At 38.2% G+C, this 24,217-nt stretch overlaps 2 protein-coding genes across 2 annotated transcripts; both read right to left on the minus strand.

Annotated features, from left to right (window-relative positions):
* Positions 1-1,194: 1,194 nt before the first annotated feature.
* LOC121734883 lies at positions 1,195-7,315 on the minus strand. Its single transcript, XM_042125517.1, has 5 exons — positions 7,032-7,315; positions 6,198-6,311; positions 4,014-4,171; positions 2,690-2,796; positions 1,195-1,253 (listed from the first exon to the last, which is right to left on the minus strand). Exons 1-4 carry the CDS (start codon positions 7,188-7,190, stop codon positions 2,700-2,702), a joined length of 528 nt encoding a protein of 175 aa, XP_041981451.1. The 5' UTR covers positions 7,191-7,315; the 3' UTR covers positions 1,195-1,253; positions 2,690-2,699.
* Positions 7,316-16,855: 9,540 nt separating this feature from the next.
* LOC121734880 lies at positions 16,856-22,204 on the minus strand. The gene is made up of 5 exons (XM_042125515.1): positions 21,862-22,204; positions 20,988-21,160; positions 20,175-20,349; positions 20,020-20,103; positions 16,856-19,883 (listed from the first exon to the last, which is right to left on the minus strand). Exons 1-5 carry the CDS (start codon positions 21,892-21,894, stop codon positions 17,604-17,606), a joined length of 2,745 nt encoding a protein of 914 aa, XP_041981449.1. The 5' UTR covers positions 21,895-22,204; the 3' UTR covers positions 16,856-17,603.
* Positions 22,205-24,217: the final 2,013 nt, after the last annotated feature.

Genomic DNA, 24,217 nt, shown 5'->3' on the forward strand with positions numbered 1-24,217 from the left:
TTATGTTAATAGTTTTTTAGAAGATTTCGTGTTGAGTTATTTTTTGACAAATTATTAGTGATTTCGTTTTTGTGATGTTAAAGTTCAAAAAAAAGCATTTTAATGAATTAACTAATTACTGATTTGCTTTCATATAATATTAGAGTTCATATTGTACGTGCTGAGATACATACATTTTAAGGTGTCATGTAAAACTACCGACTTTTACCTGCACAAAGTGAGTGTAGTGTCGGTCACGTTTTGGGCTGTAGTGTCGGTCACAATTTCTTTTGCTAATAATTTTTTTTTTAAATAACTTACAGGTTATAGGTAAATATTTTATATTAGTTTGTTTCATGCACTTTCCATAAAAATACAAAGTAGACTTATTTAGCACACAGAGAGGAAGATTATTGGTGTTTACAAACACTCTCTGAAACGACTTCCTTTTGCATGTAGTGTCGGTCACGTTTATGTTTGACTAAATAAATGCTATTTGAAAACAACAGTGTACACCATTTTTTCTGCATAAGTTAACTTGTTTAATCTGCTACAAAGCCATCTTAAAATTGATATTAACAACATGATAGTAACCATAATATATGACAAAATAAAACGCAAGTCGTATCAAATGTAGAGTCAGTCACATATGGAATTGCCCTGTTACCTGTAAGATGCGAATACAACAGGATCGAAAATGTATGAATGAATAAGATTTAAACAAGTGGATTTACATTCTTATATTATATGTTTAGCATAACTAGTAATATATGCTCATTTTAAAAATCTTTGTTAATAGGTACCTAAAATACCTACACCACCAAGAGAATATAACAAGAGTCACAGAACCCTCCTTCAGTATTATAATTCTGCTTTTCCGGTTAACAAATTGAAATTTACTTGTAAATCGGAAACAATTTAAGTACACTAAAACATTTGTCATTACTTTTCTTTCAATAAAGTTATTTTAAAATTATGTGAATGAGGGCAGCGTTGGTTTTCTTCGAAATAAACAAATGAATAACCGAGAGGAAAACTCTAACCGTCTTACCACAAAAGATTAAACATCTGTTGAACAATTGTTTTAAGACCATTTTGTACTGAATTTTTCTCTAATCAACTGTTCAACAGGTGTGTAAGACCGCGCCGTTTAGGTTGATGAAATAAAAGAACAAGCTTTAAATCAATTTTTATGTAATTTACAAACACAAATAATTTAAAAAAGGTATAAGCTATCAACCATGTCCATGTTTCGAAGTAATAATACCCGCACACTGAAATTGAAAATCTTTTATGTAGTTTATTCCCACAAAATTATTATGTCCGGGAAAAGTAGCCTGTGTGATCTTTTCTACCAAAAATCATCAATGTAGCTCAAGTGGTTTTCTTAAAACTCAATCAGATATTTTTCTCGTCTTTATTATTATTAGTAAATATACAGGGTGTAATAAAACTAAGTGATATTACTTAAGGGTGTGTACGTGTTCCTTGTAGAGAGTTTAGTGTGAAAGTAGTAGCTCTGAAAGACCAATTTTTTTCACTTTTGTATAGGCAAGCGCCCCAGTGTCGCCAGTTACCCCATATAAAAGTGAAAAAAAACCAGCCAAGTGCGAATGGGACTCGTGCACGAAGGGTTCCGTACTGTTATAGAGCATACATAGACCAAAAATTGTGTTTTGTATGGGAGTTCCCTTATTTTTTTATTTTATTTTAATATTACATATTCTTAAATATTGAAGTAGAGTGTAGACATATAATTAAGGCCTTTGTGAAAATACCAAGGGCCTACCTGTTGCCATTATTGATATCGAGCAAAAAAGGCCAAAAAAATCACGTTTGTTGTATGGGAGCCCCCCTTAAATATTAATTTTATTTTGTTTTTAGTATTTACCTCTCGTAATAGCGGCAATAGATAATAGATATAATACACAATCTGTGAAAATTTCAGAACTCTAACTATAGTGGTTCTTGAGATACATCCTGGAGACAGACAGACGGACACACATACATCGAAGTCTCATGAATAGGGTCCTGTTTTCACCCTCTGGCTACGGAACCCTAAAAGTTGGTCTTTCAACGCTGCTACTTTCACAGTGAGTTCTTTACGAGGAACACTTACACACCCTTAATTATTATCACTTTGTTTTGTTACTCCATGTAAATTAGATAAGCCCAAGCAATTAAAGTAAAAATACGCTACAATAAATAGGGAATATTTCGTAAAGGTCGATACTAGCACATACAGTAAACAATAGGACCCATAATCCGACATGTTGCACTAGTTATATCAGAATATTGACAAAAACGAAAAATTTTGACGTGGGAGAACCATGCTTGGGCACGAATTGGCCGGCTCGATCGGAGAAATACCACGGGCTCAAAGAAAACCGCGCTGTTTACCGCCGAGTGAGTGAGTTTACCGGAGGCCCAATCCCCTACCCTTTTCCCTTCCCTACCCTCCCCTATTACCCTATTCCCTCTTAAAAGGCCGGCAACGCACCTGCAGCTCTTCTGATGCTACGAGTGTCCATGGGCGACGGAAGTTGCTTTCCATCAGGTGACCCGTTTGCTCGTTTGCCCCCTTATTTCATTAAAAAAAAGAATCGTCAAACAAAATGTTTGTTTACTGTCTATGCTGGTGCTGCCACCACTGGTGTGATAACATTGCAGTTATAGTACTTATATCCTATTAGTAAAATTATATTATTACCTGACAGTATTTAATGAAAACACAACAGTCGTTCTATTTTCAAAAACAAGTTGAATGCGACCAGTAGCGACGTGGCTGTTATCACTCCTATTGTTACTTTCATGGGGCTGCGAAAAAAGTTACATGAGGTCAAAATGTTATCATCTTTTCACACAACTTTTAAAATATAAAGACAATAATATAATTGCTTTGTCGTTTACCATTGAACAAGTTATAAAAGGATTTCGTGAGAGGGTGCTAAACTATTATTATGCAAAATAACTAAGTATATACATATTGCTAAGTACCGCACTCGTACGTGAATAATAATAATAATATCTATGGACGCTTCACACCACGTCAGTCTGGCCCCGTGCTAAGTATCTGAAGGACTTGTGTTACAGGTACCTGATAACGGAAATATATTTAATACTTTTATACTATACATATTATATTTAAGATTTTTATTATATCACATACACATAATATTTAATCCACATCCAGATCCGGGAACATTGAAAACTTTTTGTTCCGTCAGCGGTATTCGAACCCGCGACCCCCGGCTTGAGCTGCCACACGTACTCAACCAATTGAGCCACAGAGGTCGAATAGATGTAGATTTTGTTCGATAATAATAGGGGCTTATGTCAAAATCTCAAATGCAGTTAAATTATTAATATTCGTCTCTGAATCTGACAGTAAAAGATCCATACTAATATTACAAATGGAAAAGTGTGTCTGTCCGTCTATCTGTTACCTCTTCACGCTCAAATCGCTGAACCGATTTTGTTAAAATTTGGTATGGGGATAATTTGAATCTCAGGAAAGGACATAGGATCTTTTTATTCTGGAAGGATGTACGGTTCCAACGGGATAAGAGAATTTTGACGCAGCAAAGTTGCCAGCGTCATTTAGTAGATCATAAGAGCTTTTAGCAAAATTTGAATACTAATTTGATAAAAAAAATAGGCCTTTACATCCGTTGTGAATGATTTATACAGTATTTTTCAGAGCGAAGTAATCACTCCTCAAATAGTGTAGTGCCTGGGACAAGATTTTGAAGCCCAAGCGCATACGGCATTCCCTCATCATAGTCGGCCTAGTCCAGAGGAAAGAACTAGTCAATACGTCTGGGACCAACTATGTGCGGGTTTCCTCACGATGTTTTCCTTCACCATACGAGCGTCCGCATATACTTGAGATCAGAAGATGTCTCATAGGTACACGCCTCCATCCGGGTTTAAACATAGAACCCTCCAGGTGTGTGAACCAAAGGTCTGCCCATTAGGCCACGGACGCTCTTAATTTGGTTAAACTTAGCAAAAAAAAAGTTGCAAGTATTTACCCATCAACATTATGGAAGTACACCACGCTTCGGAAGGTGACGTACAGTAGCTGGACGTAGAAGTACAGCACGTAGTAGGCGAGCAGCGCCGTCACCACCACAGACACCTGCAGCATACGGAACAGCTCCACCAGGAGACTCCAGAAGGTGTACGGGGGCTGGAAGTGTGGAAAATATTAAGAACTTTTATGAAATAAGGGGGCAAACGAGCAAACGGGTCACCTGATGGAAGGCAACTACCGTCGCCCATGGACACTCACAACATCAGAACTCAGAAGAGCTGCAGGTGCGTTGCCGGCATTTAAATTCATGAAGCCCCAAGCGGCCACATCCGGCCGCGATAACAATAGATAAGCTATAATTGTGTCTCGTTTTTCCGCGATCGAAAGGTTAAAAGGGAATAGGGGAGGGTAAGGAAGGGAATAGGGAAGGGTCGGGAAGGGAATAGGGTAGGGGATTGGGCCTCCGGTAAACTCACTCACTAGGCGAAACACAGCGCAAGCGCTGTTTCACGCCGGTTTTCTGTGAGCCCGTGGTATTTCTCCGGTCGAGCCGGCACATTCGTGTCGAAACATGGCTCTACCACGTGATAAACTGCAGTATTTACGGACCAATACGACCTGCAAACCTTCAAGAAGTGATCGTATTCCCTCTTATAAGGCTGGCAACGCACCTGCAGCTCTGATGTTGCGAGTGTCCATGGGCGACCCGTTTGCTCGTTTGCCGCCTTGTTTTATACAAAAAAAGAACGCCCCGTTGAACACCGTTGCGCCAAGATTCCTTTATCGCGCGGGAACCGTACATTTTTCCGAGATAAAAAGTTTACTATGTCCTTTCCCGGAACTCAAATTATTTCCATACCAAATTTCAGCAAAATCGGTTCAGCGGTATGGGCGTAAAGAGGTAACAGACAGACAGACGAACACACTTTCGCATATTTTGTTATATTAGTATATTATATTAGTTAGTATGGACTGTCATTTCTAGTTACTTTACAACGATTATTAGTGGCCAAAATTTAAAATTGGAACATTCGTAAATTTAAGAGAAGTTACGGAACTCTATACGCAGCCATGCACTTGATTTTTTCAAGTTTTATAAAAATCGCTAACACAACAGAAGGGCGATGCAACAATTATATAAGGCACAGTACAGTCGTAAAGTATTTCGTGTATCCGACCCGATACCATCTGTTTGGGTTAAGGTTACACACTGCACACCGCACACGTCCGCAACACTTCTCGGATTAGCGCGTATTATCCAAAATTATTTTGATGATGGTAAAGATATTATGATGAAAAGCCAGCACTTTATGAAACAGTGGAATTGAATCGATTTTTCTCCGTAGATACTTTGAGTCCCAGGAAAGGGCCTAATATAATAAGACACTTTTCATCGCGGAAAAATTATAACGTAAGAGAGACATGCTTCGGCACGAATGGGTCGGCTCGACCGGAGAAATACCACGTTCTCACAGAAAACCGGCGTGAAACAGCGCTTGCACTGTGTTTCGCCGAGTGAGTGAGTTTACCGGGGGCCCAATTCCCTTTCATACCCTCCCCTATTTTCTTCCCTTCCCTAATTCCTTACCCTCCCCTATTACCCTAGTCCCTCTTAAAAGGCCGGCAACACGCCTGCAGCTCTTCTGATGCTGCGAGTGTTCATGGGCGACGGAAGTTGCTCTCCATCAGGTGACAAGTTTGCTCGTTTGCCCCCTTATTTCATTTTAAAAAAATGTACAGTTGACGCGCGATAAACGATTTTTGGCGCAACAGAGTTGCGGGCATATCTAGTATTTGATAAATAGAAGCCCGGAAAATCTGCGACGTAAATGTTTAAAAAAACAACATAGAAAAGGACATTTCCCTATCACTAGGCGTTAAATGTCCAGCAGCAACATTTCAAAACGGGTGCGTGTTTTAAGAAAAGTCGTTAAAAATATCAGTCATGACGTAACGTAGGAGTATTATGTCCTCCAGGAACCGCCTGATAACCTGATAGTAGCCACTAGTCACGACCGTAACAGAGATTATCTCATTCTCTAAATCTCTACGTACTATGCTAAAACGAGATGGCCCGAGTACAGTGCCGACGGTGCCCGCGCTGCAGCTTGAGACTAAAATTACCCTTAGTATAACATAATTATATTAAATAACTCATAATTTAAATTGTTTTCAGAATTACCTCTTCAATGTCATCTATGTCCTTGGGTTCCTTAAAGGGTTCAATGGGATCTGGCCCCCAAATCCGATGCGGCTTTCCTTCTTGAGCGCAGTATACGGATATACAAGGGTATTTCTAGAAAATATATTATTATGTTTGTATGTTAATACCTCGATCGTGGGAATCGCAGACACGATGGATTTTCAATTTTTATGCGACAGCCGGGTGCCGCTTGGGGATTGATGGACTAATACTATATTTTTTGTTATAATACTATTATTTTTTCTTTGTAAAAAGAACAATTTTACCATCTTTTTAGTAAAAGATGGCCCCGTGCGAGTTTCTTACGCCGGTTCTTCTCGCCGGATTAGTTCCCGAACTGGTGGTTGGCCTCATGTAGACGTGCTAAATGTGTTAATTTTTAACCAATTTGGAAATAAAATGATTTTCATTTTTTTCAATATGTTTTCAGAGAATTATGTATAAAAGTTTGTGAAGACATCAAGCCCCTGAACATATCATATTTCAATTACATTATGTTCCCACAAACCATTTATATACTCCTAACTCCCTAACATTTAGTAACCCTAAAGTCGGCACTACATATAGGCGAACACGTTGACCGACGCGTTGGCCGGCGCGCTAGCCCAATGTGTAGAACAGGCGAAATACCTACCGTCAACGCGCGAACGCCCGTTCTACACATTGGGCCAGCGCGCCGGCCAACGCGTCGGCCAACGCGTTCGCCTATATGTAGTGCCGACATAAGGCTTAAGGACATAGAGTCACAGCACACGGCGTATTTTATAACACGTAGGAATCCCAGGACGCGTTTAAAATACAACACGAACGTACCGTGTCGGACACAACCAACTCATCCACACTCGGACTGGGTGGAGGCGGAGGAGGAGTGGGGAACCCGGCTAGAGCCTCCTTCAGCATATCGCTAGCACGGAGACACCCGCACCTCCGCCGCATGGCTTCAGCCTCCTCGGCCAGGTCTTGGTGTGACATGGCTGGATGCTTTAACTCTTTAGTTGAGAAGGTTATATGTAGACTGTAGATTATTTTTTAAATTGTATTGTGATCCCAGCAGTGTCGTTGGAAATTCGAACGTTGTTTTTTTACTGCTCTGAGGTTGGAATTCTGAAATAAAGCATTACAAAGACAAGTACAAAAACTGTTCATCAAGAAAAGTCGTTTATATTACAACTTTGATAAGAAATTATTAAGTACCTTAAAATTGATCAAAAGGAAAAGCAGCGGGACGCGGCTATTCATCGAAATATATTACTTTAACATTTATTTTTTAATCTAAAATAATAAAAAAACGTTAGGTTAGAAAAAATCCCAAAGACATAATAAATATGTCATTTGAAATAAACCATAGCTCAGTTGAACTCAAAAATATCCTTTAAATTATTGATGTCTTGCATATTATCTATGGTTACATTACCTCCCAAAGTTGTACCATTGACAGTATATATTAAGTCTATGCCATTGACAAAGATGCGCTACACGAGCAATAATTTCTCGGCGACATGAATGGACCGATCGGAGCAATTAGTGGAGCAATATGGAGCAATTTCAATAAATTGCGGCAATTATTTCGGCGATATTGCTTCTAATTGCTCCAGATATCATATCGCTCAATGTCGCAGATACGAATTGACGTTTAACCGATGGGCTTGGAAATTCCAAGCAATTGTATTGCGCAATATTGCTGCTTGTCGCCGCAAATTGCTTGATGTAGTCGTGACGCCATAGTTGAAGAGAATTGACTGGAATACTTATACATTGTCCTCAAATAAATGTTACTAAATTTTATAAAGGTGATTTTATACATAAAATTTATAATTCATTTCCTTTGCCAGGGTTTCTAAATTGTAGACTGCGGGCTGCGGAGAGCTTATAGTGTCGCTTTAATAATTAAAGAAATAAATGGTTTGGTAAAAAACATAAATATCTTCTTATTTTTTACTTTGGAAAAAGAATATTTTTTAAATGCCCATTCGAGGCGGTACTTTAAAATAGCCAATTACAGGCTAGAGCAGAGGCAATACGATAATAATACTAAACTTAAAAAGCCTAGAAAATGGTAACGCCAGCTCCAAACAAAGAGAAGTCTTCATAATTTGTTATCACGTTAATTAACGAGAGAATGACCATAAACAACTGTTTAACTTGGCGTTTGGAACTAATCGTGTAAAGAGGTTGTTATTGTGAGTTTTGTAGCCAGCTATGCCAGCAGCCAGCTAAGCGTCGCATTCAGTCGCATTACACAAAGAGAATATAATCACTATGGCATTACACAACTGCAGCTCACGGAAAACTGACGAACCATCAATAAATACAATGGATAATTGTTTTTAAATCAGGTTGAAAAGTGGCGCACTTTACTGTTTAAATTTCGTGTTTGCGTCGCTCTTAATTTGAGCTTAATTTCGAGGAAAATAAGATCTCGTTAACTTGCAACTAGTCCGTGACTATTGCAAAGTTTTTTTTTTAAATTTGCCCCCTCGGGCAAACGAACAAACGGGTCACCTGATGGAAAGCACCTTCCGTCGCCCATGGACACTCGCAGCATCAGAAGAGCTGCAAGTGCGTTGCCGGCCTTTTAAGAGGGAATAGGGTAATAGGGGAGGGTAGGGAAGGGAAGGGAATAGGGGAGGGTAGGGAAGGGAATAGGGTAGGGGATTGGGCCTCCGGTAAACTAACTCACTCGGCGAAACACAGCGCAAGCGCTGTTTCACGCCGGTTTTCTGTGAGAACGTGGTATTTCTCCGGTCGAGCCGGCCCATTCGTGCCGAAGCATGGCTCTCCCACGTATTTCTTTCTGAATATAGTTACGACTCCGCCAAATAATCTTGAGACTCGATTTTAATGAGCGTTTTTCGACTACCCGGCCCGGCACCGGCACCGGCGCTGGAGCTTCGTTTTTCCACTTGCGGTTTACGCCGGCGGCCGTTGAGTGGTACTCTCTCCCCCTACTCCGCATTATCCTCCGCGCACACACGCACACATAGGCAACGACTACACAACACATGCAGATTTGTCGGCCCGGCGCGCACCGGGTGGGAAGCTTGCTACCCCGGTGCCAGTAAGTGAAAAAGCGAGCCATACCTTTTTGCCGGTGCCGGGCCGGCTAGTCGAAAATCGCCCATTTGTACGTATTTTTGGAACAAAAGAAGTCACTGAAAATTTTAAAACTATACTGACATATCAGACAACAGGTGCAATCCAAAATACAGTAAAAAATTAGGTAAGTAATTTGTAAAATGGAAGTAAAAGGAGGAAGTTGCTCTACCTTGGAAAGCGATTAAAACCGGCTGATCGTATCCTATGATCTTTCAAAATTCAAAATGTTAACTTTAAAATATAGTATCAAGGAGAGACTCATCATTAGTTTAGACATCCATACTAATATTGTAAATTCAAAAGTGTGTCTGTCTGTTGCGAGTGTCCATGGGCGACGGTAGTTGCTTTCCATCAGGTGACCTATTTGCTCATTTTCCTCCGTATTTCTTAACTCCCATCCATTATCCGTAGGTCTTAACTCCCATAGGAATTCTATGGTGTGATGTGGTGTGACATGCATTCTCCATGGTGTGAACGTCCGACACGCGCCATATGGCGTATACCTAGTTCCAATTGGCGTGCCTCTGTAACGATCCCATGGCATCTCTTCACTTTCTATCTGGTAATAAGGTTATCGCCATCAAGGAAGTAAAGCTTATCTTTATTCTTAATAAAGATAAGCTTCCCTTCCTTAGACCTTTACTTTAGGGCCTGTTTCACCACTTCCTGATAAGTGACGAATAGGCTATCCAACAATTAACTTGACAGATCAAGAATGGAGAATCTGTCAAAAAAGTTGTGAATAGCCTATTCGGCACTTTATCAGAAAGTGGTGAAACCGACCCTTATACCTTTATTATACTTGCTGGTATAATAAATGCAAAAGAGTGTCTGCCTGTCGGTCTGTCTGTCTTTATGTTACCGCCAAAACGGCTGAATCGATTAAGATGAAATTTGGGAGCTGGAGAAGGAAGATAGTTTTGTAGTGGAAAAATGTACCGGTAACGAGTTGCGGGCGTTATTTAGTGAGTATACTATGTAATATACTGTATCATAATCCGTACATAAACCTACTTATGTACGACGGTAAAATATACCTAATGCTAAAATCGCTTTTTGCAAGTGTAGGTCATCAAGCTGCAAAAAAATAAGGCAACATACTTTCCCATCTGCATGAATCATTTTAGGGCTTAAACTCGAGAAATAGAGTCAAACATTGTCAACAAATGAAGCGAACGAGACCGCTTTGGTACCGAATTGTCGCACGAATTCGAAGGTTGAGGTCGGCAGTGCATTATGTCAGGCAATTCTCACGGCAGCCGAAATGTGAGCTTACCGCTACGCCAGTTGCACGCACGGCTCATAATGTGTTTCAGATTTTTCCCAACAATGAGGAATCTAATGGAGGATCTTAACCGCTAAGTTGCGGTAGCGACACTGATAAACTTAATGACTGAGAAGAAGGGACGCTTGAGCCATTTCCCGTGGTGAAATTAAATTACCTAGTTATCCATCTACGTTTAATTGTTTTGTCGCAGTTACCTATTTTCTTGGTATTGTTTATAAACATAACATGAACAATGTTGTTTATGTTTATATGAACATCTGGTTTACGAGTTTGATTGTTTACGATCAAAGGGGTTAGGGGAAGAAAACATCATTGCGGAACACAATGATAAGGAAACCCACATACCTACTTCCAGATGTGTTGAAGTCATCATTTGTTTTTGCACAAAAGTGAGATGCTTCAAAGTTCAACATCATAGGTGCCACAACCACGGCCACACAGAGAACCGGTGTAAAACAACGCTTGTTGTTCATAGAGTATGTGAGGTAACTGTACCTAAGTGTGGTAGGGATTTTAAGAATAAGGAATTAGGATCAGTAAATGAAAAAAAAAAAAATATTTATTTTTCTAAGCAGGTTAATAAAATTAACACTTTTAGAACGTCTACATGAAGCCTACCACCGGTCCGGGAACTAACCCGTCGAGAAGACTTTGGTGTTGCAAGTGGTAATCAGGAAATCCGTTTACGACTTTAGGTCTAGTCTTGTTCATATTATTCCTCAATTCCTAGTCCATGTCATAAAAAAGAAACAACACTTTCGGATTTTACAATCAATTGATATACCGAAGAACAAACAAAAATGTCCAACTTATATGGTTAACTTGGAACTACCGCAGCCGTAACCGAATTTAAACTTAAGGTTAAACAGCAGTTTACCCATGTAAATGAACCCACAATTACACTCATACATCTATCTCCAATCCAAGGTGAAATTGTACAAGATGTTCGAACAATACATCGGCCAAGGTTACTACACAATGGACGTATGATTTTGGAAAACTTTAGTGTTGTAAGAGATAAGCTGTTCCTCGTATAATCTATTTCACGCGTACTGACCACCGTATAAAGATTTAAAACGCAAAGGAACTGCAATGACGAGAAGTGTGCACTGTGCGTGTGTATGATGAAAGAGCGCTGCTTTAAGGAGTGAGCACACTATGACGGGCTGTGCCGGGGCTCATCGCAAAAATCCGCCTCCATACAATTTTGGAAGCTTAAATCACTCTCCTCTGTTGCGAAAATAGGAATCCCTTTTTTTACAGAGGTCCTTTTGATTGATTATTATGTTGTAAAAGTTGACCAATCGTGTTATGCTATGAGTAATTCAAATACAAAGACATGATGAATACTGACAATGAACTTTAATTTCTTAGCTTTAGTCGTTGCTGAGAAAAATCGATATCGGTACAGCCAAAATATCAAAGCGACGCCTTAAAGCTATTTTCGTACGCCTGATCCTAGCTATTCTTTCAGGATAAAAACTACATGTTCTTTCCCGGGACTTCAAAGTATAGGTAGATACAATATATTTATACCAAATTTCATTGAATCTGTTTAATCGTAAAGAGGCCACAGACAGACAGGTAGACACACTTTTGCATTTATTAATATGGGTATAAACTAGACAGACGTAAGAAAAAAATAATATCCTCTCGGTTTCAACAAGTCTCCTTATAAAGTTATATTTGCTATTCTTTCCTAAATCACAGTGAACTTTAGTATAATAGTTAAATATCTAATAATAAAACAGTTAATTCCTTTTTAAATATTTAATAAATAAACACGTTTACAATCGCTGAAGCTTACAAGGGACCAGCCTTAGCAGAGACAAAATAAACTTTAACAAGCAGATCTGGATTTCAATAAACAGAAAAATAATAACAAAAATGCATAATATCACTTCTAGGTACAGTCTCCAAAACCTTTTCGTGATACGCATAGTTTAACTGCACTTTTGCCCGGTTTCTGAGGACTTTGATTGGAGTTTATCTTTTCAATATCATTGTCAATTGGTTAAAGTTTTGACGTTAGCCAATCAAAAGCACTGCTAATCCTGCAAAAAACCTTAGAAACCGGGAGAAATTAAAATACATTAACTTTAAAAATTGTGTTGGTTCAAGATTTTTTGGAAGATTTTTTACATTGCATCCGTATCACGAATCACGATACACATCCGAACTCATAATTTCAATTACTTACAAACATCCTATCTATACACTCAATGATACAATAATAATTCAATCCGATTATAAGAAACTGAAGCCCACTAGCGCCAGTCAGGATTTAAGTTGATCCTAGAATAACCAAGGATTAACATCAACATCATGTTATCGCTCTCGACCTTTATACTGGAGAAAGAGAGGACATGATATTTTAACACTTAGCAATAACCCAGACTTGCTATATAAGTGGGCTTAAAAATGTTCTTTTTTCGTTTAAAGGAAATTCGACACCTCTGACTAGGTCTTTCTTTAAGTTACTTTCGTTCCAAAATTTTGACAAGAGTTTTTCAATGAAGTAAAATAAACATCTATTCACATCAAGTGATTTCATAAACGAAATGTCAAAATTGACCAATAACCACGTGTTCGTCGGCATGTTTTTCAAAGTTCGTCAAAATCATGTCATGTCAACCAAATATAAACAACTAGTTTGTTACGTTGACATGACATGATGATGATTAGATTTGACATTATGCATTGCATTAAATGTTTTGTTTATTAAAAACACAGCCGTTATTGGTCAATTTTGACATTTCGCTAGTTAAATCGAATCACAAAAGTTGTGAAAGACCTATAATAACAAACTAAAAAGATTTAACATGAAAATAACATTATGCACTCTATAATTTATGGCATATCAATCGTTGGGAGTAGTGATCACAATATCAAATTAAAATATCAAAAATATAATAAACTAAAAAATATACACAATACAGAGTACCTTAGGGTGGGTTGCACCAGAGGCGTGGTTAAAGATAAAGTTATGGACAATGTTATGGTTATAGTTAAGGCTAACTTTAACTTTAACCTTAACTTTGAGTACAGAATTTGACAGATGACAGCTGGTCCGACAAGGCTTGAAATTAATGTGGGCGGGAACGCTGCTGGTAAAGGAGAACTGTCAAAAATGGCGCTTTTGTATGATGACAACGGTAGTTCCTTTTTTCGCCACGTCCATTCAAAGCCTTGTCGAGCTCAAGGTTATGGTTAAATACGGCGTCCATTTTTGACTTTAACCAAAGAATTAAAATTTTGCATTTAGTTATAGTTAAAGTTACAGTTATAGCTAAAGTAGGTTGGTGCAACCCACCCTTACAGTCTATAAATAAACCAATTCATAGACTAAAATATATAAATTTCTTAATAGGAAATATTACGCTGCGGTCGGAGCAGAGGGCGCTACTAGCACATACGGTTAATAATCCGACCAAAATCCGACATGTTGCACACGTCACATCAGAATATTGACAGAAACGTTGACCAAAACTTTTTATATACTGTCGGTGCCGGTGTTGCCTCTAGCAGGGCCCCCGCTACCATATGTGCAATGTGTGCAATGCACACGGGCGCCATCCTCTAGGGGCGCCAAATCGTCATCTTAGGGGCGCCAAAACCAAGGACCCAAAAAATTTGCCTAAAGGGGCGAAAAAATCGTTTTTTGCACACAGGCACCAGTAGCCCCTATGGGTGCCCTGGCCTCTAGCGTAAAAACATTGCAGTAATATATCCTATTCATTTGCCATAATATGGCAAATAACATATTATGTTCATTTTTGCTCTTCATGCGTTCATTTTTGCTCTTTTTTATGTTACTTACTTAACAATTTTGTCAAGGAATGTACTCAAGTACAGTTTGTAACCTAGTAAGTAGTAACCTAACCATAAAAATCACAAACTCAAAAGACGCAATAAAATCACAATAATCAATACAAAAATTAAAAACAACTATGTACGTTTAAAGTAATATAAACCTAGAATTGTGCTCAAGTATTACTAGTGTGGCAAATATTTATTCTAAAAGCAAACATTACTCTTCAGATTAAAAAATATACTCCATTCTAGCAGTTACAGATAAATAACTCCTCACAAAACACACATCTTACTGATAAAAATATTAACCCAATGAAAATCTTAGGGTCAATTTGTACCGCCGTGGAATGGAACGGAATAGACTTTTTGCAACGAAATTAAGACACAAATTAAATGCGAACCAAAATGTTTGGACTCGCGTCTTCCGCAGAATTCTCGAGAACTTTCCGGTACCAATTTCCTCGCATGAGGTGAAATTGACGCTGCCATGCCGTTCCATTCCGCAGCGGTATAAATTGAGCCTTAGGGTGGGTTGCACCAGAGGCGTAGTTAGTCAAGGTTAAGGTTATCGTCAAATATGGCGTCCATTATGGACTTTTACTAGGGACTTGACAGTTCATTTGACATTTTGTTATGGTTAAAGTTATAGTTATAGTAAGTTGATGCAACCCACCCTTAAACTTCTCCGTCCTTGTCTCATATATTAAGTCACTTAACAGATAAGGACAGGAAAGTATAAGCTATCTTTGGAGTTAATATTTCCATAGTTAAGGAGATAATTCAATACTGTATTAAAATATTTAGATATACATTTTTGGTGACAGCAGAAGCGATATTTGTTTTTTTATCGACGGAATCATTATAATATGTGATTACAGAGAATTGTAAGCCGATTTATAATTTACTCTGTATAGTTAAAGCACTCCTAATGATCCGATGTGATGCTTAAAATGTAATCCTCCTTTACCGAGTCGGGTAAAAATGTGGCGGACCACTAGCGCCGCAAACCTGCATCGCGCTATCGAAGTTTTCTGAATACGGCAGTATATATATATATATATATAGCTCCCAAAATTTTCAAAGGTATAATATATCAATACGTTTCTAATTTTTAACCGACTTCCAAAAAGGAGGAGGTTATATGTTCGGCTGTGGAGTTTTTTTTTTTCCTATTTTGTCAGATGTGATAACACTCACTCAAAATTCGTAAGTAAGTGATGGTTGCATGAAGCAAAAATCAAGATATTATCCAGATTTTTGTCAATCAACTTCATGCAACCGTCCGTCACGCTCTTACATAGGTTATCCATCAGTTACAGCCATGACTGTGGTGAAACTGACGGCAAAACCTACCGTGTAATGGATGCCTTAGGATGTGTCGGCTGGGTTTGAAATAACACGATCAAATTACGTAGGTCCCTAATCTACCTATGAATCAACTTCTCTGATAGTACATGCCACTAGCCAGTACAATGCTTTTCTGATTCTAGAATTTTCCCTGTCTATTTAAAAACAATTTACGTCACAAAATAAATCTCACAAGTTACTGCGTGATCTTGACGTCCTATAGTCATTAATTACACATTTTATAAACGCAATAAAAAAACTCGTTTATGTAACGTAAAATCACCATTCATTTACTAAAATAGTTCTCTGGGTCGGCCACTTGAAAGTCAATTTAATTTCGTTTAATTTAACAATCTATTTGCACAAAGGACGGAAGCTGTATAGTAAATTAAATTTGTAAAGCTACATTTTATTTCACCGAACGTTTTCATGCGAGGCAAATTATTGTAAAACTGTGACCTACAATAAACCTACATCTCAGAATTCTAATTAAAGCATTTACCCCCAATTTCAACAAAAATATTTAGGGCCTGTTTCACCACTTCCTGATAAGTGCCGGATAGGCTATCCACCACTTAACTTTACCGATTGAGTATGGAGAATCTGTCAAAAATGTTGTGGATAGCCTATCCGGCACTTTATCAGGAAGTAGTGAAACAGGCCCTTACTCTATTTCTCACTCCTATCAATGTTGTCTTTGTATTATATTATGTTAGAAGAGCCACTTGACGGATCATTACAGTAACATCGTATGAACTATAACGCACAGAGTTAATACTTTTAGGACCTGTTTCACCACTTTCTGCAAAGTGCCGGATAGTCTATCCTCAACTTATCTGACAGATAGAGTATCTTTACTCTGTCAGATAAGTAGTAAGTGGTGAAACAGGTATTAGTAAGGTTTTATTCATTTTAAGCACTAGATCGGATCATATAAATTTCATAAAAAATATATTATAGGATCAATAGACGAACGAAGCTTTGTGCTAGATAATTTTGTACATACGTGAATTTAACCTCGATGTATCACATAATAGACATACCTACTTTATGTCGTATAATACTGCGTCAATTTGAATCTATGCTACACTTTATTACATCAATGGCAGCCTTATCACTTAGTGTATTCTAAGAAAACGACCGATACTTAGAATTAGGTGATAAATAGCATGGTGGGCTAACTTTAGAAATAACTTGTAAATATCTGCAGATTTGTTAACTAAAGATCTCGTTAAGCCCAGTAAAGCTTCGGTTACTAAGGCAAGCCATAAACGAATTTAGGAACGATAGCTAATGACTTTAAGCTAAGTGGAAATGTATTTGACACTTAATTCAAACATTCACAACTGAGTCGACGCCAGACCTAACTTACTTGTTTGCCCTTAGATATCCCTTTCTCTTTTCTGTCAATATGCTAGACTGAGAAAGCCTTATTAGGATACCAAAATATCCAAACATTTAAGCCAAATATGGCGCCGATGACACATCTGGAAACACTAATGCTCGTACAGACTAGTAGCTCATACATAATGTAATATCTAACACCGAACTGACAACGGTTACACCTATCGTCACATATAATTTCAGAGCAGTGAATTTTCTTGGTGTTGGAATGTGTCGAAGTTTCTAGAAAGTTTCTTCAAAGTTATTGTAATTTGCAGTGACTTTCCTGACTAAAATTTCACTTCAATTACACTGAAATTTCTTAATCTATTCTTCTTGATAGGTTGTCAGGAACTAATGCAAAATTATGACGATACAACCGAAAAAAATCACTGCTCCGCAACGGCTACTCGAGACACATACAAATATAAAAATATGGAATGTCGCTCCTTTGGAATTTATACATCAGTCTCAGTCTTGCTGCTTGTGCGGCGACTCCTGGCAGAGGAACTAGGGTTGGCCCAGTACGGTCCGCTCAGGAGAAACTTCTTCACGTTGTATTCCATCCGCGCCAGATCTTCCGGCGATATTCGCTTATCACCCTTCTGAGTGCTCAAAACTTCGCGTATATCCTTAGCTATGTCGCTCTCTGTCACGCTATTAGGCGAGGTGTACTTATTGTTCACTTCTGTCACCGTTTTCTCATCGCTTTCTACGGGAAATATGGTCTCTTTTACAACGTTTGCTATCTTTGCGTTCGGTTTGTGCTTGTCCTGCGAAAGATTGTGCACCCAATTTGTGCGAGCGTCCCTGGAGTAGGATTTGGAGAATTTGCTGACTGGATGAGGCATGTTTAGGGCTAGCTCATTCAGGGTTTCGGTTAGTCTATTTATTTTGCTTTCTCTCCTTGCTATGCGTGTGGAGTAAGAACTTTCCTCTTCCAAAGGATCGTTTATATTGCTCTGTTCTAGATTCTTCTCGACCCATTCTGCCACTCTAAGTAGCTGCTGCTTCTGTAACATCGCTGCGCTATCGTCGCTAGATAGGGAACTAGTGCTCTGCTCATTCGTGAATACTTTCTTAGTTTCGTTTACTTTCAAATGCGTCTGAGTCAAGTTGGGATATACGTTTACTATGTTCGCAGTGGACGGCTTCGGCAAAACGTTATTTTCAATGTCAGCACCCAGAGGCGGGCAATCTTTGGATATTTTTGTGTTTTCAATGGAATGTAGTTTGGACATGTCTATCTTTTTCAGGGGCCTAGCGAATTGACTATCTACTTTGCTTTGCTCATATCTATCGAAGTTAAATATTTTTATTTCCTGATTATCGTTTGGAGTTGGAACCTCTTCTGGCTTAGCTATTTCATTTGTTTCGTTACTGTCTGGTGTTATTTTAGGTGGGGCTATCAAGTCACTGAGTAGAGTATCAATCTCAGATACATTTTCTGGATTCCCGACTTGCGTGTTATTATTACATTCCGTACTATTGAGGAAATTGTGCGTTTTCAACGGCTGCAGAGGCGATGAAGAGACATTCAGTAGAATAGGATTAATCGTACCATTTTTCACTTCGGAACTAACCTCCTTATTGTTACTATCCACATGTACATCGATCAATGTACTCTCAACGACAACATTATCATTTTTATTCTCATCCTTACTATCGTCATTTCTATCTAAGTCGATAAAATTGTCGAGGCCGTCGGTTAGATCTTTAAATATATTGTTTTCGTGGCACTTGCTCTGGCGTCTATACAGCACGGGCGGCACATCTGGTTCGGCGTTGTCTAGTAGAATATTTTTGGAGCCGGCCTGCATACGTAAGTGACAAAATCTTGGCCCGGGACCAACTTGCGTATTAGATTTATGAGTGCTTACGGTCGACTTAGCTATGGACGACGTACGACTCGCGACGCCCATTGAACCTAATGAACCCTTTCTTATAGATTTATTGGTGTCCGGCAGTAAGTATTGAGCTTCCGGTTTTACGTCTTTATCGTTAGGAAGTTCTTTAACGTGCAAGTCATGATGAGGGGCACCTTGGATGCTACTTTTCTTACTAGAAATAGAGTTCCTTGTTCTATCGCAAAGCTTATGATGTATAGATGGTTCCAGAGATATAGGCGGAGGTGCTACGACTTTCTTAACGTTAATATCTTCATTGATTTTCAAAACGTTATCTTTGGGACCGTTTAGATCGAATCTAATCTTTTCATCAGGCTTCAATAGCTCATTTATGACATCATTCGGTGTCATAATTTCATTAATTTCATGATCAACATTATTGTTTACTTTAGGAGTTTCGTCGTGCGGGAGTATGTATAAACCTGTGTTGATAGTTTTCTCGTTAACCAATGTTATTTTATGAGGGGAATCACTTCTAATACTTAGGATCGAGTTCATGGATTTTATTTCGGTGTTGCAGTGAGAGCATAGAGGTGCTTGGAATTCCCCTGTCATGAGTGTTTGAGTTGCTACAGTGTAATAGCTTTCGTTGTAACAGAACGGCTTGCTTTGAGTTTTCGAACAAGTGCACGTATCGCAGTGCTTTGTTACAGAATCTTGAATGCTGTCCTCGAGGATTTTGGACATAAGTGAAGCAGAAATATTGAATTCGTACTCACTCGCGTCGAAAGTGTCAATATCGTTACCATTCTTTGATTGGTTTGAACTGGTAGCTTTGGGTGTTTTGGACATCACATATTGGGAAACTCTCGCTTGAGTGTCAACTGGAAGCTGCAACAAATTCATAAAATATTCATACACATCTTTCTTTTGAGTCACTTTTTGAAATCTGGGGGAGTAAGGGACCTTATTATGTTTTAGGTAAAGTTTGTAAAAGTTTGTTAGTAGATATTAACTATGCACTTACATTATCCAGTTTTTGAGAAACAAAGTTGTCTGGTTTGCACTGTAGTAGTTGTATTGCTAAGTTCATGTCATTTTTATACCTCTCCTGAAAGAAAAAACAAAAATTATTTAAGTCAGCACACAAGATATGGATGAATAATTTATGAGGCAACATACATTCTCCTTTTGAAGCATGCTATAATTATGTTTGGATTCCGCTAGTCGCACTGATAATGTTGCTATGTCTTTGGTGAGTTGACTTTTTTCACCTTTCATCTTGTCAACCATTTGCAGCAACTTATCTTCGAGTACTTGGTTGAGTTTCTGGACCCTCTTGTGGGAATCATATAACCTGAAACATATTTACATTACATTATTTGTAACTTCCGAAATACCATGAACAAAACATTGAATAAACAAACACAGAGAAAATAATATTTTGACACATATTATGCAGTATACTCCATTCATGTACCTACTACCAAAGAAAAAAATTAAAATACTTACTGTAAATAATATACCGTACATATTATTTCAATATACCAACTTACAAAAAATTAATTTTTTGTAAGTTGGTTAGAATATCATGACAAACATTGACTTGACAAAACTCAACCAATTTACATTGGCTAATGTAGGCATTGGCCTACAACATACAATACCTACGTAAGTACCAAAATAATTAACAATACAACAAGGTAAAGGTATAAATCTACAAATAATAAAAACTAAGGAATCGTAACTCCCATACTATTACCGTTTTAAATTTGGTTTCTTTTGATCTGTCATGTAACGTCAGCCTAGTACCGTTCAAGGTCGCCTAAATATTGCAAATGTATTAAATGTGTACACTTTTTTGACAAGTATTGTGGAGCATGTTTTTTGACAGAGTTACTTTTCCTTAGTTTTTATTATTTTTCGTAGGTATAAATCTTATAATTTACAAGACTTGTATGTTTTAAAAATGTTTTGTTTAGTGTTTCCACTTACCTTTCGTACTTCTCTCTCCAATGTCCCACTTGCTCTTCTAAGTCATTGGTGCGTTTTGTGTATTTCAGGAACTCTGTCTCGAGTGCTATGACATGTGTATCACGCTCCGCTAAGTGTTCCCGTAAGAGTTCTACTTCTTTAAATATCACCGTACCTGCACGGTTTCTGCAAACCTAATATAAATCATAGGATAAATCTAACTATATGAAAAGCTATTTGAAAATATTAAAATAAATCATGGCCATAATGTACAACAGTATTTAACCCGTTGATCGTGGAAAAACGAGACACAATAGAATTTCTATTGTGTCTCGGTCACCCGTGACCGTATGGGGCTTGATGAATTAATGAGGAAAACACTTTTAGCATCACATTTTTACTGAAATGTTGAATTCTAGCAATGATCTTTAATTCTATTTATGTAGAAACTAGAAAAACACAAACATAAATGAAGTATAAGCCACTAACTTCTAAAAAACAAAGAGAGTAGCAAAATAAAGAAAAGAAGCATAGTGCACTTGCAAGTCTCATTCGATAAGAAAGGTCTAACTACATAAACTAAATATTACTTATATTATTATGTTGAGATACTAGCTCTTTTTTAATAAACTGATAAAATTTCTTACATAATGCCATCTATTTTTAATTCATTAATTTATTTTTCAAAAATGAATGTATACCTCCCCTTGAAGCAGTTTTAAAAATAAAGAAATTATTAGTAAGGGTTTTGATGGCTTTTTTCATCAGTAAAAAAGTCTACAGTAGAAAAACTATGGAAGATTAGTAGACACTTATTATGTATGATCTACCAATATCAATATTGTAAAGTCAGTATTATAATATGATATCTACAAATACATTGTTGCATTTTTACCTCACAAGGGGAGTTCTTTTTGCTTTCATCCATCACAACAAATAATTCCTATTTCACATTATTATATTGTGTCCGATTTGTATCTTAGCACAGCCACGTCACACACAAAGTGATTTAAAATAGCTATTATTAACAATAAAGCCACTGTTTAAAATAAAAAAAAATCAATGGGGACAATTCTCTTATATTTACTTCGATTAAAGTAACAGAGATTTAAACAGATTTTTAGCATGTAAAATATTAGGTTGGCATTTTTACACGTAGAAAATATTAATTTGCTTTAATTTTTGTAGCAAAAACCTCAAAAATATTTAGAAACGCGAATCAATCACTATCGCTTTTTCCATTTTCTCCAATCTTGTTTGACATTACAAATAATGTTGCCAGACGCAAATATCAATCAATAAATCGAGATACCAGCAGAGAAATTTCTCTGCCTTAAGTTCCTTACCCATTAGGATCAAAACGGGAGTCGCGTCGGGACCCTATTCAATGTCTGTCCGTCTGTTTGTTCGCCTGTCTCTCGGTCTCCGGACTGTGTCTCAAGAACCTATACAGCTAGACTTCTGAAATTTTCACAGATTGTGTATTTCTGTTGCCACTTGCCGCTATAACAACGAATAATATTATGTACTTACTAAAAAAATAAAATAAAAGGCTTGCCTAAAGGTACGCTTATACGGGCAACTAAAATTGCTCCACTCCAGTCAATTCGCGTCAACTTTGACGTCACGACTACATCCAGCAATTTTCGGCAACAAGCAGCAATATTGCGCAATACATCGCAATACAATTGAGCGATATGGCGCAACTTCATCATAGTTACTAGGCAATACTGTCATATACACGAGCCCATCGGATATTCGTCAATTCGTATCGGCGATATTGAGCGATATGAAATATCTGGAGCAATATCGCCGAAATAACTGTCGCAATTAATTGAAATTGCTCCATATTGCTCCACTAATTGCTCCAGATCGATCCATTCGTGTCGCCGGGCAATTATTGCCGCAATTGTTGCCCGTGTTTAAGCGCTTCTTAAGAGGAGTCCACACCGCCGTTTTTCCATACAAACGTTGTCCCCTGTTTCCTCCCTGGATAATGCCGGTAGAGTTATGATTTTTTTCCTGAATATCTATGGCCACTATTTGCATGTCCCTATGTTTTCTTTTTTTTCATAATTTTATTATTAAAAAAGATAAGAACGTCCAAAAACTCAAAAAAATGTCCAGATTTTCCTCTGTGTTCAAACACGAAACTGGCTAAAATATATAAAAAAAATAAAACATAGGAACACAGCTCAGGCCTTGCTTTAATTCTTAATGTAAAAAGTACTTAAATCGGTTAAGTTTTGGAGAAGGAATCAGCGGACAACGAATCGAAGATTTTCTGTTCTATTATTAGAACTTTTGTCGTGTTGTCTTTATCGCGCTCTGCGGTGGGAGACTTGAGATTGGTGAGACAGCAATACATTTTCAAATACCTATTTTCAATTTCTCTCGCCCCTGGTGTATCCTCTTAAGGGCACGTGTCGGCGGCACGTGTCGGCGGGCGCCCGGCGCGGCGGCAGCAGTCGACGGCAGCCGTTGACAGTTTATGACGCTTGCAGAGGGTCTACCACGACCTTTCCTTAAACTATCATGTTTCCGGAACACTTTGTTGTAAGATTGTAAGATTACAATATTACATTACCGTACTCACTTTTTGAAATATAATTTTACTAAAAAACACTACAAACTGCAAAACCTGTGGTAGGCCCCCAGCCCCCAGTTGTCAGTTGTGACGTACCGCCTAAAGGTAAGCGTCCACAGGTCGGTATCTTACGCATCGGACAGCTCGCATCAAACGGATAATTTTTTTACACTACGTCCGCTGAATCGGCAGCGTACGGATTACCGACTAGCCTAGTAAATGAATGCTCAAAATGGTGAAAAAGTCGAAAGCAGAAATTTTGATTTAGGAACTTTGTTTGGATTAATTTGAAAATAAACATACTGGGTAGTCGGTAATCCGCTGCTGATACAGTGGACGTACTGAAAAAAATATCCGTTTGCGAGACGTCCGTTGCGCACGATACCGACCGTGGACGCTTACCTTTACGCGTTACGTCACAACTGCAAGTGTGATAAACTGTCGACGGCTGCCGTCGACTGCCACCGACTGCCAACGACACGTGCCGCCGACTGCCGTCTACTACCGCCGACACGTGCCAACGTCTGCCGTCGACTGCCGCCGACGCGTGCCGCCGACATGTGCCGTTCGTCTGTAAGCGCTCTGGATGTTTAACGCCTCTATAGTCTGCCGACGCTGCGAACTGCGAAAACCTAACTAACTAAACTATTTTATCCCTTTGGGG

Source organism: Aricia agestis, chromosome 16, assembly GCF_905147365.1.
Source record: "Aricia agestis chromosome 16, ilAriAges1.1, whole genome shotgun sequence".
NCBI lineage: Eukaryota > Metazoa > Arthropoda > Insecta > Lepidoptera > Lycaenidae > Aricia > Aricia agestis.

Coding starts and splice junctions, on each gene's coding strand:
- LOC121734880 (XM_042125515.1), bottom strand. CDS start 21,894: ATGGATGAAAGCAAAAAGAACTCCCCTTGTGAG. Junction 21,161..21,861: donor AAAAGAACTCCCCTTGTGAG/GTAAAAATGCAA, acceptor GATTTATATTAG/GTTTGCAGAAACCGTGCAGG. Junction 20,350..20,987: donor TGGAGAGAGAAGTACGAAAG/GTAAGTGGAAAC, acceptor AATATGTTTCAG/GTTATATGATTCCCACAAGA.
- LOC121734883 (XM_042125517.1), bottom strand. CDS start 7,190: ATGTCACACCAAGACCTGGCCGAGGAGGCTGAAGCCATGCGGCGGAGG. Junction 6,312..7,031: donor AGTTGGTTGTGTCCGACACG/GTACGTTCGTGT, acceptor TATATTTTCTAG/AAATACCCTTGTATATCCGT. Junction 4,172..6,197: donor ACATAGATGACATTGAAGAG/GTAATTCTGAAA, acceptor CCACACTTCCAG/CCCCCGTACACCTTCTGGAG.